This window comes from Pseudophryne corroboree, chromosome 6 (genome assembly GCF_028390025.1).
Source record: "Pseudophryne corroboree isolate aPseCor3 chromosome 6, aPseCor3.hap2, whole genome shotgun sequence".
NCBI lineage: Eukaryota > Metazoa > Chordata > Amphibia > Anura > Myobatrachidae > Pseudophryne > Pseudophryne corroboree.
Window position 1 is genome coordinate 256,689,139 of NC_086449.1, and position 12,476 is coordinate 256,701,614.

The following is a 12,476-nucleotide window of genomic DNA, read 5'->3' on the forward strand; positions in this document are numbered from 1 at the left end:
TGAGATTCTCCGTTTACGCCAGGGATCACGTACTGTAGGACAATATCTTATACAGTTCCAGATTCTGGCATCTGAACTGGCATGGAACGACGAGGCCCTGTATGCTGCATTCTGGCATGGTTTATCCGAGCGTATTAAAGATGAGTTAGCTACCAGAGACTTACCCTCCAAGTTAGATGAGCTAATCTCACTTTGTACGAAAGTTGACTTACGTTTCAGAGAGAGAGCAACTGAGCGTGGAAGATCATCTGCTCCAAAATCTTCTGCTCCTCCTCCTCGCCAACTGTCACCAACTAAAGATGAACCCATGCAAATTGGCCGTTCCCGTTTAACTCCTGCTGAGCGCCGAAGACGTCTCTCTGAGTCTCTCTGTCTGTATTGTGCAGCTCCGTCTCACACTATTAATGCCTGTCCCAAACGTCCGGGAAACTCCAAATCCTAGCTCGCCAAGGAGAGGGCCGGCTAGGAGTAATGATCTCCTCTCCATCTCCTCAAGATTGTAATCTCCCAGTCTCGCTTCAAGTTGCTCAACGTTATCAGAACGTCATTGCCCTCCTGGATTCCGGAGCAGCTGGGAACTTTATTACCGAAGCCTATGTTAAACGGTGGTCCCTACCAACCGAGAGACTTCCTTCCTCCTTTTCCTTAACTGCCGTGGATGGCAGTAAAATTTTTGATACAGTTATTGCTCTAAGGACTCTACCAGTTCGTCTGAGAGTGGGAGTTCTTCATTCCGAACTTATTTCACTTTTAGTGATTCCAAGAGCCACACATCCTGTGGTCCCGGGCCTTCCATGGCTCCGTCTTCACAATCCTACAATTGATTGGACGACTACGCAAATTCTGGCATGGGGTCCCTCCTGTGCTGAGACATGTTTGTTTAAAGTGTTGCCTGTCTGTTCTTCCTCCCCCAGGTCGTCTGATGTTCCACCTCCTCCATATCAAGATTTCACGGATGTGTTCAGTAAAGCTTCTGCTGATATCCTTCCTCCTCATAGAGAATGGGACTGCCCGATTGATCTCGTTCCAGGGAAGGTTCCACCTCGAGGCCGAACTTATCCGTTGTCTCTGCCTGAGACGCATTCTATGGAGGAATACATTAAAGAGGACCTAGCAAAGGGGTTCATTCGACCTTCTTCTTCTCCAGCCGGCGCAGGCTTCTTTTTTGTAAAAAAGAAAGATGGTGGTCTGCGGCCGTGCATCGACTACAGAGGTTTGAACGACATTACCATCAAGAACCGCTATCCTTTACCCCTGATTACTGAGCTCTTTGACAGAGTTAGCGGAGCTACCATCTTTACAAAGCTGGACTTGAGAGGTGCATACAATCTCATCCGGATCCGTGAGGGTGACGAGTGGAAGACCGCATTTAACACCCGTGATGGACATTATGAGTACCTCGTCATGCCCTTCGGATTGAGCAATGCTCCAGCTGTCTTCCAGCATTTCGTCAATGAGATTTTCAGAGACATTCTATACCGTCATGTCGTGGTCTATCTAGATGATATCCTCATTTTTGCCAACAATTTAGAGGAACATCATTTTTGGGTAAAGGAGGTTCTGTCCCGTCTCCGTGTCAATCATCTCTATTGCAAATTAGAGAAATGCGTCTTTGAAGTCAAGTCCATTCCGTTTCTAGGGTACATTGTGTCCGGTTCCGGACTAGAGATGGATCCTGAGAAACTACAAGCAATCCAGAATTGGCCGGTACCCTTAACCCTCAAAGGGGTCCAGAGGTTCTTAGGGTTCGCCAATTATTACCGAAAGTTTATACGAGACTTTTCCACCATTGTGGCGCCTATTACTGCTTTCACCAAGAAGGGTGCTAACCCGTCCAAGTGGTCTGAAGAAGCCATGCAAGCTTTTCATCTTTTAAAACAGAGGTTCATCTCTGCGCCTGTCCTGAAACAGCCTGACATCGACTCTCCTTTCATCTTAGAGGTGGATGCCTCCTCCGTTGGTGTAGGAGCGGTGTTATCTCAGAGGGCTAAAGATGGCCATTTACATCCTTGCAGTTTCTTCTCCCGGAAGTTCTCCCCAGCGGAGCGCAACTATGCCATTGGCGACCAGGAGTTGCTAGCCATCAAGCTCGCTCTAGAGGAGTGGAGATATCTGTTGGAGGGAGCTTCTCATTCAATCACCATCCTTACAGACCACAAGAACCTTCTATATCTGAAAGGCGCACAATGTCTCAACCCTCGTCAGGCCAGATGGGCACTTTTCTTTTCCAGGTTCGACTTTAAACTCCAGTTCTGTCCGGGCTCTCAGAATCGCAAGGCCGATGCCCGTTCCCGCTCATGGGAGCAAGAAAATGAGTCAGAGTCTTCAGACAAGCATCCTATTATAAATCCGTTGGCATTCTCCACGGTAGGGATGGACTCTACGCCCCCATCAGGGAAAAGTTTTGTGAAGCCGACACTAAGGAAGAAGCTCATGCATTGGGCCCATGCTTCCCGCTTTGCCGGACATACAGGTATCCAAAAAACACTGGAGTTTATCTCTAGGTCCTATTGGTGGCCAACTCTGAAAAAGGACGTTTTGGAGTTTATTGCATCTTGCCCAAAGTGTGCTCAACATAAAGTATCCCGCCAGTCGCCTGCGGGGCAACTGGTTCCACTATCTGTTCCCCGTCGACCATGGACCCATTTGTCGATGGATTTTATTACAGATTTGCCCATGTGCAACAAGTTTAATACCATCTGGGTGGTAGTTGACCGGTTCACCAAGATGGCACACTTCATTCCTCTTACCGGTCTTCCGTCAGCTTCCAAGTTGGCTCAAGTATTCATACAAGAGATCTTTCGACTCCACGGTCTTCCAGAAGAAATTATCTCAGATCGAGGAGTTCAATTCACAGCCAAATTCTGGCGAAGTTTATGTCAAGTCCTCCAAGTCAAGCTGAAGTTTTCCACGGCTTACCATCCTCAGACCAATGGTCAAACTGAGAGGGTGAATCAGGACTTGGAGTCCTTCCTCCGCATCTATGTGTCCTCCTCTCAAGATGACTGGGTTCAATTACTTCCCTGGGCCGAGTTCTGTCATAACAACCAGTATCATTCTTCATCTTCTTCAACACCATTCTTCACCAACTTTGGATTCCACCCTAAAGTCCCTGAGTTCCAACCGCTTCCAGCAACTTCTGTTCCCGCAGTGGATATCACCTTGCATCAGTTTGCCAATATCTGGAAGAGCGTACGATCAGCTCTGCTCAAGGCATCGTTCAGGTACAAGAAGTTTGCGGATAAGAAGCGTCGAGCAGTTGCTGCTCTCAAGGTGGGTGATCGGGTATGGTTATCCACGAAGAATTTGAGGTTAAGAGTTCCCAGTATGAAGTTTGCACCTCGCTACATCGGTCCTTTTAAAATTGATCAAGTCATCAATCCTGTTGCTTACAGACTCCAGTTGCCTCCCTTCTTAAAAATACCCAGGACATTCCATGTTTCCCTGTTGAAACCGCTAATCTTGAATCGGTTTCATTCCTCACTTCCTCCAACTCCGAAAGTCCAAACTCAACGAGGCGTTGAGTATGAAGTAGCCAAGATCCTGGACTCACGTCACCGTTACGGTCAACTTCAGTATCTTATTGACTGGAAGGGTTATGGCCCTGAGGAACGTTCATGGACCAATGCTTCTGATGTCCATGCTCCTGCCTTGGTCCGGAGATTCCATTCCAAGTTTCCTCAAAAGCCAAAGAAGTGTCCTGGGGCCACTGCTAAAGGGGGGGGGGGGGGTGCTGTCACGATCCGGGTATCTGGACGCCATTTCTTACCTATCAGATGCCTGCTAAGGCTGGCTCAGCGCTCCAGGACCGGATCCCATCTGTTATCCTGATGTGCACATTCCCGCATCCTCTCCTGTCTCTCTGGACGCAGTCACAGTAACGCCTTACATCTGGCATGATGTCTCCCGCGGCCTCCGCCGCCGTCCCTGAGCTTCTGCATTCAGAGTGGCGATTACGTCAGCCGCGGCCTCCGCTGTGTCCGCGTGGTCGGATGTGTATCTGTCAGCCTGGCGTCTCCTGTCTCCGGTGGCCGGCGCCGCCATTACTGTTTTCCAGACCACATGGATTACAATCCAAACTTCCCTCCAAGTGTCTGCATGGGCGCAGCCATCTTGGATTCTGTCAGCTGATCTTTCCTACCAATCCGTTGTCAGTATTATTAATTTGCATAATTGCCTAGCCAATGCCTTCCTTGCTGCAGGTATAAATAGGTTGTGCCTGAGCAAGGAAGGCGTCAGTGCTTTGGTTGTCAAACCTAGTTCCAGTTTGTCTCTCTCCTGTGATTGTCTTCCAGGTTCCAGCTCCTGTCTCCAGACTTCTGCTATAGAGACCCGCACCAGCATTCCATCTGCGGTGTAGCCTGACTCTCCGATCCATTCTGGACTCACCTGTTTCCAGCTACAACATCACCTGCTTCCAGCTCAGCTTCCAGCAGTGTACAGCTTCTCTTAAAGGGCCGGTGTCCTTTCTGCAGTTTACCACTCTCCACCGGTATTATTATTTCTCCGCTCTCAAATTCTACATTTCATCTATATTGCATCGCTCTCTAGCTTTATTAATTATTTAACTGGTTCCAGCCAGTATCCACTCCGTGTCAACACCTGTCTGGTTCTAACCAGTACCCACAGCAGCATTTTATCTACAGCAGTCCAGCTTTCCCTGGAACACCAGCTGGTACGACCCTGGGCTTTCCTCATTGCTACAGTTGAGCCTGGTAAGGACTTTCCAACTTGCAGATAATAAGAACTGTCTCATACCACCAGAGCTCTGTGGCCCCTGACACCCTGTAGTACCCAGGAACTGTATTATTATTTCTCTGCTGATTTTTATGTTTCTTTTTACTGCTACTGTGATGCATGGAGTTTGTCATAAATAAATATCATTGACTTTTACTCAAGTTGTCGTGGTCACGCCTTCGGGCGGTTTCTCTTCATGTTACTTACATGTCCAGGGGTCTGATACAACCTCCCAGGTTCCGGTACGTCTCAGCCCCTACAACTGAGGCTGCCTTCCGTCAGCTCAGGCCCTCAGTTGTGACACCTATTTATGGATATATTCATCCAGAAATAAAAATGTCCCCAGTATTTATAACACAAATATTTTATTTTACTTCTGAGTTAGCCTTTTTCACAAACTGAATTTGACTGATTTTAATGCTTAGAATGAAAGTTGGAGAAACACCCTGAACACAAAGATTCAAGACACTGCTTGCAGATGTACTTAGTTTTAGATGTATAAGCTGCATTGTGGCACCTGCTAGCATGTTTTGCTAGCAGGTGCCCTGCTGCTAGAAAGGCACAGGGGTAGGTGAGTTGGAGGATGAGGGTATAATGTGTAAGGGGCATTACTGGGGCATAATGTGTAAGGGGCATTACTGGAGATGAATGTGTTTTAAGGGGTATTACTGGGGCATAATGTGTAAGGGGCATTACTGGGGAACAATGGGTATGGTGCATTAATGAGGCAGAATGTGTTATAAGTGGCATTACTGGGGCATAATGTGTAAGGGGCACTAATGGGGCATAATGTGTTATAAGAGGCATTACTGGGGCATAATGTGTAAAGGGCATTACAGAATGTGTTATAAAGGGCATTACTGTGGCACAATGTGTAAAGGGCATTACTGGGGCATAATGTGTAATGGGAATTACTGTGGCAGAATATGTTGTAAGGGGCATTACTGTGGCATAATGTGCTCTAAGTGGCATAATGTGTTATAAGTTGCATTACTGTGGCATAATGTGCTAGAATGGACATTACTGTGGCAGATTGTGTTATAAGGGACAGTACTGTGTAGTATAATGTGTAAGGGGTATATTACCATTTTGTTCTGTCAGTGGCCCTCATTCCGAGTTGATCGCTCGCTAGCTGCTTTTAGCAGCAGTGCAAACGCTAAGCCGCCACCCTCTGGGAGTGTATCTTAGCTTAGCAGAAGTGCTAACGAAAGGTTAGCAGAACTGCTCGTAAAAATTTTCATGCCGTTTCAGAGTAGCTCCAAACCTACTCCTACCTTGCGATAACTGCAGACAGTTTGTTCCTGCTTTGACGTCACAAACACGCCCTGCGTTTGGCCAGCCACTACCCCGTTTCCCCAGGCACGCCTGCGTTTTTACCTGACACGCCTGTGTTTTTTTAGAACACTCCCAGAAAAAACGCTCAGTTACCTCCCAGAAACACCCACTTCCTGTCAATCACTCCCCGATCAGCTATGCGACTGAAATGAGTCGCTCGAGCTTGTGTAAAACAGCATAGTTTTGTGTGAAAGAACTTTTTGCGCGTGTGCACGGCGGCCCATACCCATGCACAGAAGTGCTGCTTTTTTACCTAATCGCTGCGCTACGACCGAAAGCAGCTAGCGATCAACTCGGAATGATGGACAATATTTGTAATTTTAATAAAAATACTATATAGATTTGATGGTTTATTTAAGAAATCTTAGTTAATATTTTTAAGGGATAGACATTAAATTTATGTCAGAAAAGGCCATTACTCATGGTTGAAAAAATTCTAAATGGGCAGAGTCTATAGTTATGGGGGGGCTGGCATATATGGGTATTATATATGCCTTGCACACAGTATGGATCTTTGTATTGCATGACGTTCACTGGACATATGATTTTAGTGTTAGGGACCTACCAGATGAGGTCACCTGGTCATAGTTGGAGGGTTCATATGTTTTTGGACAAGAATTATGGAAAGCACCTCAAGAAGAATATAGGCAAACAACAGTATAAATAAAAAATGATATACCAAATTGGGATAAAGCACAGGACAAACACAACCAAGGAAGGAGAAAGGGGGGAGGGCAGGAACAGGGAAGGGGTGAGGGCATGTAATTTACCACTCCAACAGATGACGAAGCTATCAATGAAAGACACAATGGGGGTCATTCCGACCCGATCGCTTGCTGCAGTTTGTCGCAGCGCAGCGATCGGGTTGGAACTGCGCTGGCGCCGCAGTGCGCATGGCAGCTTTCGTTACCTAGCGATCGCCTCTGAGACAGAGGCGGTCGCTAGGCGGGAGGGGCTGAACGGCTGCATTAAGCCGCCATTTAGGGGGAGTGATACGGCCAACGCAGGCGTGGACGGACCGTTGGGGGGTGGGCGGGCCGCGGCGGCTGCGTAATGTCTCAAGCAGCCGCTGCGGCCAGCGGGAGCGACGAGCAACTTCCGGCCAGCCGCAAGAGCTGCGCTGGCCGGGAGTTACTCCTCAAATACAAAGGCATCGCCTCTGTGCGATGCTTTTGTATTTGTGCGGGGGGGGGGGGGGGGCGGCACTGACATGCGGGGCGGACTAGCCCTGTGCTGGGCGTCCCCCCGCATGTCTGAGTTAACGATCGTATCTGTGCTAAATTTAGCACAACTACGATCAACTCGGAATCACCCCCAAAGTTAGGTGAACTACCGGTGCGATGTAGAACGATAGAACCACAGCAGTAGAAGTAACCAGATTTAAACATTTACACTGGTATGGTTTGCTGAGGACTTAAACTCTAGCCACGGACCCCAGAGAGCACAGAACTCTGCATATCTGTCATCACCCAAGAGAAGGTCATCCATAGCCATATAGTAATCAAGTCTATCAAATCATTCTTAAATTGTAGGTTTGGAAACAGAACTGCAATGAATGGGAATCACTGCTTTAGTGGCACTATTAAGGTGCTTCAGTAGGGACTTTTTGTATGTTGCAATTTAGTCGGGTACTACATTTAAAAGCTCGAAGAAAGGACTGGTAAGAGAGGCCCTGCCCATAATTGTAGTGGACAGTAAGGAAACATGTACCCAGAAGGGTCACAAAACTGGGCAATCCCACCAAATATGTAGAGGGGAACCTGTAGGCTGGTTACACATCTCTAACAGCTGCTAGAAACTCCAGGAAACATTTTTGCTAGAACCATTGGACAGCGATACTATCTAGATAGGACTTTAAATTGTGTTTCTATTACAGAGTAACTCATAGAACATTAAAAGGTTGTTGAATTTATTTTTTTAACTGGTCTGCTGTCTTTGGATAAATTTTTTTTACAGAAATCCCTGAACTTTTGCTGGTGAACTTTTCTCAGCCATTTCATTTTAACCTTTTTATTTTTGTAGGAATTAAAAGCTGCCACTAGGTGGCATACCTTCTAAGTTCGATAGAGGTCCAAAGAAGAGGACACAATGCACTAGTGATGTCAAAAAAGAGTTTCTGTAGGAGATAATGGGGGAGATGTACTAAACCTTGAAAAGTGATAAATTGCACTGTGATAAAGCAGCAGCCAATCAGCTCCTAACTGCCATGTTACAGGCTGGGCTTGAAAAATAACAGTGAGAAGCTGGTTGGTTGGTACTTTATTACCATGCAATTAATAATTTTTCAAGGCTTAGTACATCTGGCCCAATGGCATAAAAACAGCTGTCCACTGTAGTGGCCTCTGTGCATGAAAGGGTTAAAATGAGGCCCTTTTTACCGGTTGACTGGGGTATGGATTTTTCTAGCCTTACAGGTTATATTATTGGTAAAAACTTTCTTTAATTTGATAGCCCGACAAGTAACGCTGTTTTTACCCATTTATTACAAGATCTCCTATTTTGTGTGTCAGCATGTGCTCCTAGATCATTATTTTTCTTTTTGAATATTCTTGAAATGATTACTTGCAGCATTTGTTCCCATGATTTCTAACATTTTCTAAAATTCACAAATTTAGGACTAATACTCACAAATTTACTTTCTAGGTCCCAACAGCAGCAGTCACTCAAATACCGCACAATCAGGCCACGAAAAAAGTCAATTAGGAGGATACTCGCCACTGTGAAAATCATATCAATGATGGAAAGTTTCAGCATCTCCTGAAATAGGAATTAGGAAAATTTTGCAGCACTGATAAAATCATAGAAGTTGTTTATTTTTAAAGAGCTGCTAATGGTAAAATGCAATTGGTCCACTGATGATGATCATCACATTAGTGACACAGGGGCAGATGTATAAATCCCAGAGAAGTGATAAAGTAGTGATAAAGCAGTGATAAGTGGAAGGTGATAATGCACCAGCCAATCAGCTCATAACTGTCAATTTAAATACTGGAGCTGATTGGCTGGTGCATTATCACCTTGCACTTATCATTGCTTTATCACTTCTCCAGGCTTAGTACATCTGCCTCACAATTCTCTTGCTGATGTTGTACACCCCAAGCTTTCCCTTCTATCTACACCTTGTCCTAAGCCTGAAGAGGCCTCACACTTCAACCATAAACATACCATGAGAAAAATACACACTCTGAACCAACAAAATACACCCAATACCATAAGTGTGTACATGAAATGCAAAGACAATAAACATTTTAACAAGTATACAAAAATATTTTTTAAAATAAAAAATAGGATTTAAAAGCAAAATAAAACCATGAAATAATTAAAAAGGATGTTTCTCACTTTTCCAGTAGTACAAAACATTTCCTGATGCCATAGTCTATTCCTTATGAATGCTCTGGTCTTTTTAAAGGCCAGTGCAATTTGAACTTAAGTGTTCACCAATTAACTCCAAATCACCCTGGCCTCTATAAGGCGATGATGACAGTCACCAGCACTCAGTGGCGGTTTTTACCTATGGGCTGCAGACCCCCCAAGGTAAAATCCGCCACCTCAGCTCACTGTCAGTGAAGCTAGATGCAGTCCGTGAGACTGCACTGGCTTTACTGTGACTGGCAGTGACTTCCTATCGAAGTCCTACCTGCCAGTCACAGACACTACAGGGAGTCCCATTGGGAGGTGTTTCCTCCCCCCCAAGACTGCAAGATCAGGCTGCAATAGGCAAAGAGCTGGCTTCCTGTGGGAAGCCAACTCCCTGCCTCGTCAGCCCTAGCCAGCTTCTATGGACTGCAGCCGATGCAGTCCATAGAAGCCATGGTTTTGCGCATGCGCAGTACTGTCACCGCTACTGCGCATGTGCCGGGTCCCGGCATCTGTGAACTGTACAGGTGCCAGGACCCAGGCGGCAGACACCCGGCAGCATCGCCAGGGGCAGCCCTCCTCCTGCACCAAGGTAGGAGCTGCCGATGCCAGCACTGCATAGTTGCATTGATTGGCCGATTGTGAATTAAATATCTGAAACCAATAGGTGCTTTCTGCTTTGTGTATCGTATATTACACTTTTATGTGCATATTTTAGCAAATGTATCTGTATTATAACATGTGGGGCCAGATTAACAAAGGGGCAAGTGGAGCTACAGTTCAAGTCCTCCACAAAAAAATAGGCACACATCATAATGATTAAAATATTTTTTTCTAGTTTTCTCACAAAATGATGCAGTAGTGTAGGTATTGTCAGTTGAATATGTTATGGGCCCTAGGAAATGCAGGAAATCAATACTGATAGTTAGAAGGTTTTTAATACACCCATTAATATTCCTGAAGTTGACTACACCATCATTACATGCAGAGAGACATGTATCCACAGAAAGCTACCCATGACCAATCTGCTATATAATTGGGATATTGTCTCACCTGTCCTACATAGGTTTCCCAGCACTCATTCTTTGGCATAGGGAAAGCGGAGGTAACAGAGGTCGATGTCTGGTTTATGACGTTTATGAGTGCTAAAGGTTTTGTAATATTGTGCTCCATTTCTAGAGGAAAGGTAGAATTCCTGTGCATTCCCAAATCAGGAATTGCTGTAGTTATAACAGTGGTTGCTGCTGTAGCGAATTGGGGTGCGGCATCCATTAAGGTGTTATTACTGCTGTTCTGAAATACATTGAACATGCTCAAACAATGGTACATTACACAGCAAGCAATATAAGCTTAGGGAATGTGCAAATTCACCAAATCCTAGTTTGAATCCCAGTTTCAGGGCTATGTGACATTCACATTAATTACAGTGAGTATGGTATAGTAGATCACATTTCTTAGTAGTGAGTCACACAGATGCTATATTTCTGTTGCCATGCTTAAGCCTGATGCTCATTGAACTTTTTGGTATTGGATTTCAATGTACTCACATTTAGGATTTTCAGTTAGTAAATTGGTATTACAGTATGTTTATTTTCCCAATGTATTACTCATTAAGGTATTAAATAGCCCTTAATACTACAGAAACACCACAGCTGCCTTTGATTTAGTTATTGATTACATGTTGTCATACACAATGGTGCTTTATCTGATGTTCCATGATTGAGCAAACTGCATCCCATTGTACTGCCACTTCCCAGGTATTGCTGAATTACAACAATATGTTAATTTCAGTAAGGCAAACACTCTGTTGTGCCTAACGAGTCAGGAAATCTCTAGATTGCCCTATCACCAATTTGCTAGTCACTATCATGTTTAGCATGCAAAATGAAGACTCATTTTACTGAACTAGTAAAGTGTGGAAACTATACATTGTGATTAGATAGTAAAGCTTAGGCATGTCCACATCTCTATCTATTTATCACCTGAACACAAATTTCATTGCACTAAGCTATTAGGTCAGTACCAGATGATACAAAGGCAGCTGCGCCACAAGAGGTAACACAGAGAAATGGCTTGTTGCCCTGGCCTTGTCTCCTTTAGTTATTATACCACAAAGCCTCTATTACTGCATGCTCTGAAAGTGACTTCTTTGACCTATATCCAAGACACCTTATAAGTTATTACATCCTCCCATATTCACCTCTAGAATGTCATTAGCCTAGCTTCTATTATGGTACATTAATTATGTATTACTCACTCTTATTCAGTAAGTTCATTTGAAAACAGTTGTCTGCATTTGATAACTCATCAAAGACAACCTCCTAATTAGACTGTTTACTCTGGAAAATAACATACCAATTTTTAATAGATTATTTCTGCTTTCATTCATACATTGAAACTCTGCATATTCTGTACCCAGGCTTGGACTGGCCCATAGGGGTACAGGGGAAACCACCGGAGGGCCCCACTGCCCAGGGGCCCACCTCCTGCTCTAAGGATTAGGTTCCAGACTGTGCACTTGAATTATACATTATACATAGGTTACCTTATACTGGACTATGGTGTATTTTCTACAGTGCATTGCTGTTATTAATCTGGTACATTATCATGCATGCAGCAGCTGAATTTACTGTATATATTTATGAAAGGGCCCAGACGTTGCACTCTCTAATCATTGGTCAAACCAATGAGGTGGCAGGCCACACCCCCTCTGGACTGGCTACACCTCTAAACATGGGCCCCTACCACTGCATTCCCCCGGTGGGCCCTATATGCCCCAGTCCGACACTGAGTCTGTACCTTTCTTGTGTATACTATTTGAAGCCAGAAACGAAACAATATAAGTTTAATGTTCACAGTACTTACACTCATGCTGTTTACTTTGTCCAGCAGGGCAATGATTAAACTGTAAAGGTTCCCCAGGTACAATACAAGAACTCTGAAAGAAGAACAGGGACAATGAGCTCTTTGATCTTAATCCTCCATTATAAGGTCTGTACTCAATGTTCCACTATGTGTGGCCACAGCATGGGGCTGATCTGAGGGCA

The 12,476-nt window shown here is 44.9% G+C and overlaps 1 protein-coding gene across 1 annotated transcript in view; it reads right to left on the reverse strand.

Moving 5' to 3' along the window:
- The window catches only part of TMC3 (transmembrane channel like 3), a 125,235-nt gene that overhangs the window by 40,133 nt on the left and 72,626 nt on the right, over positions 1-12,476 (reverse strand). The window contains exons 12-14 of the mRNA XM_063929962.1: positions 12,295-12,367; positions 10,483-10,722; positions 8,701-8,829 (exon numbers count right to left, since the gene is read on the reverse strand). Of these exons, the coding sequence (XP_063786032.1) occupies positions 8,701-8,829; positions 10,483-10,722; positions 12,295-12,367 (442 nt within the window). The remainder of the gene's footprint in view (positions 1-8,700; positions 8,830-10,482; positions 10,723-12,294; positions 12,368-12,476) is intronic.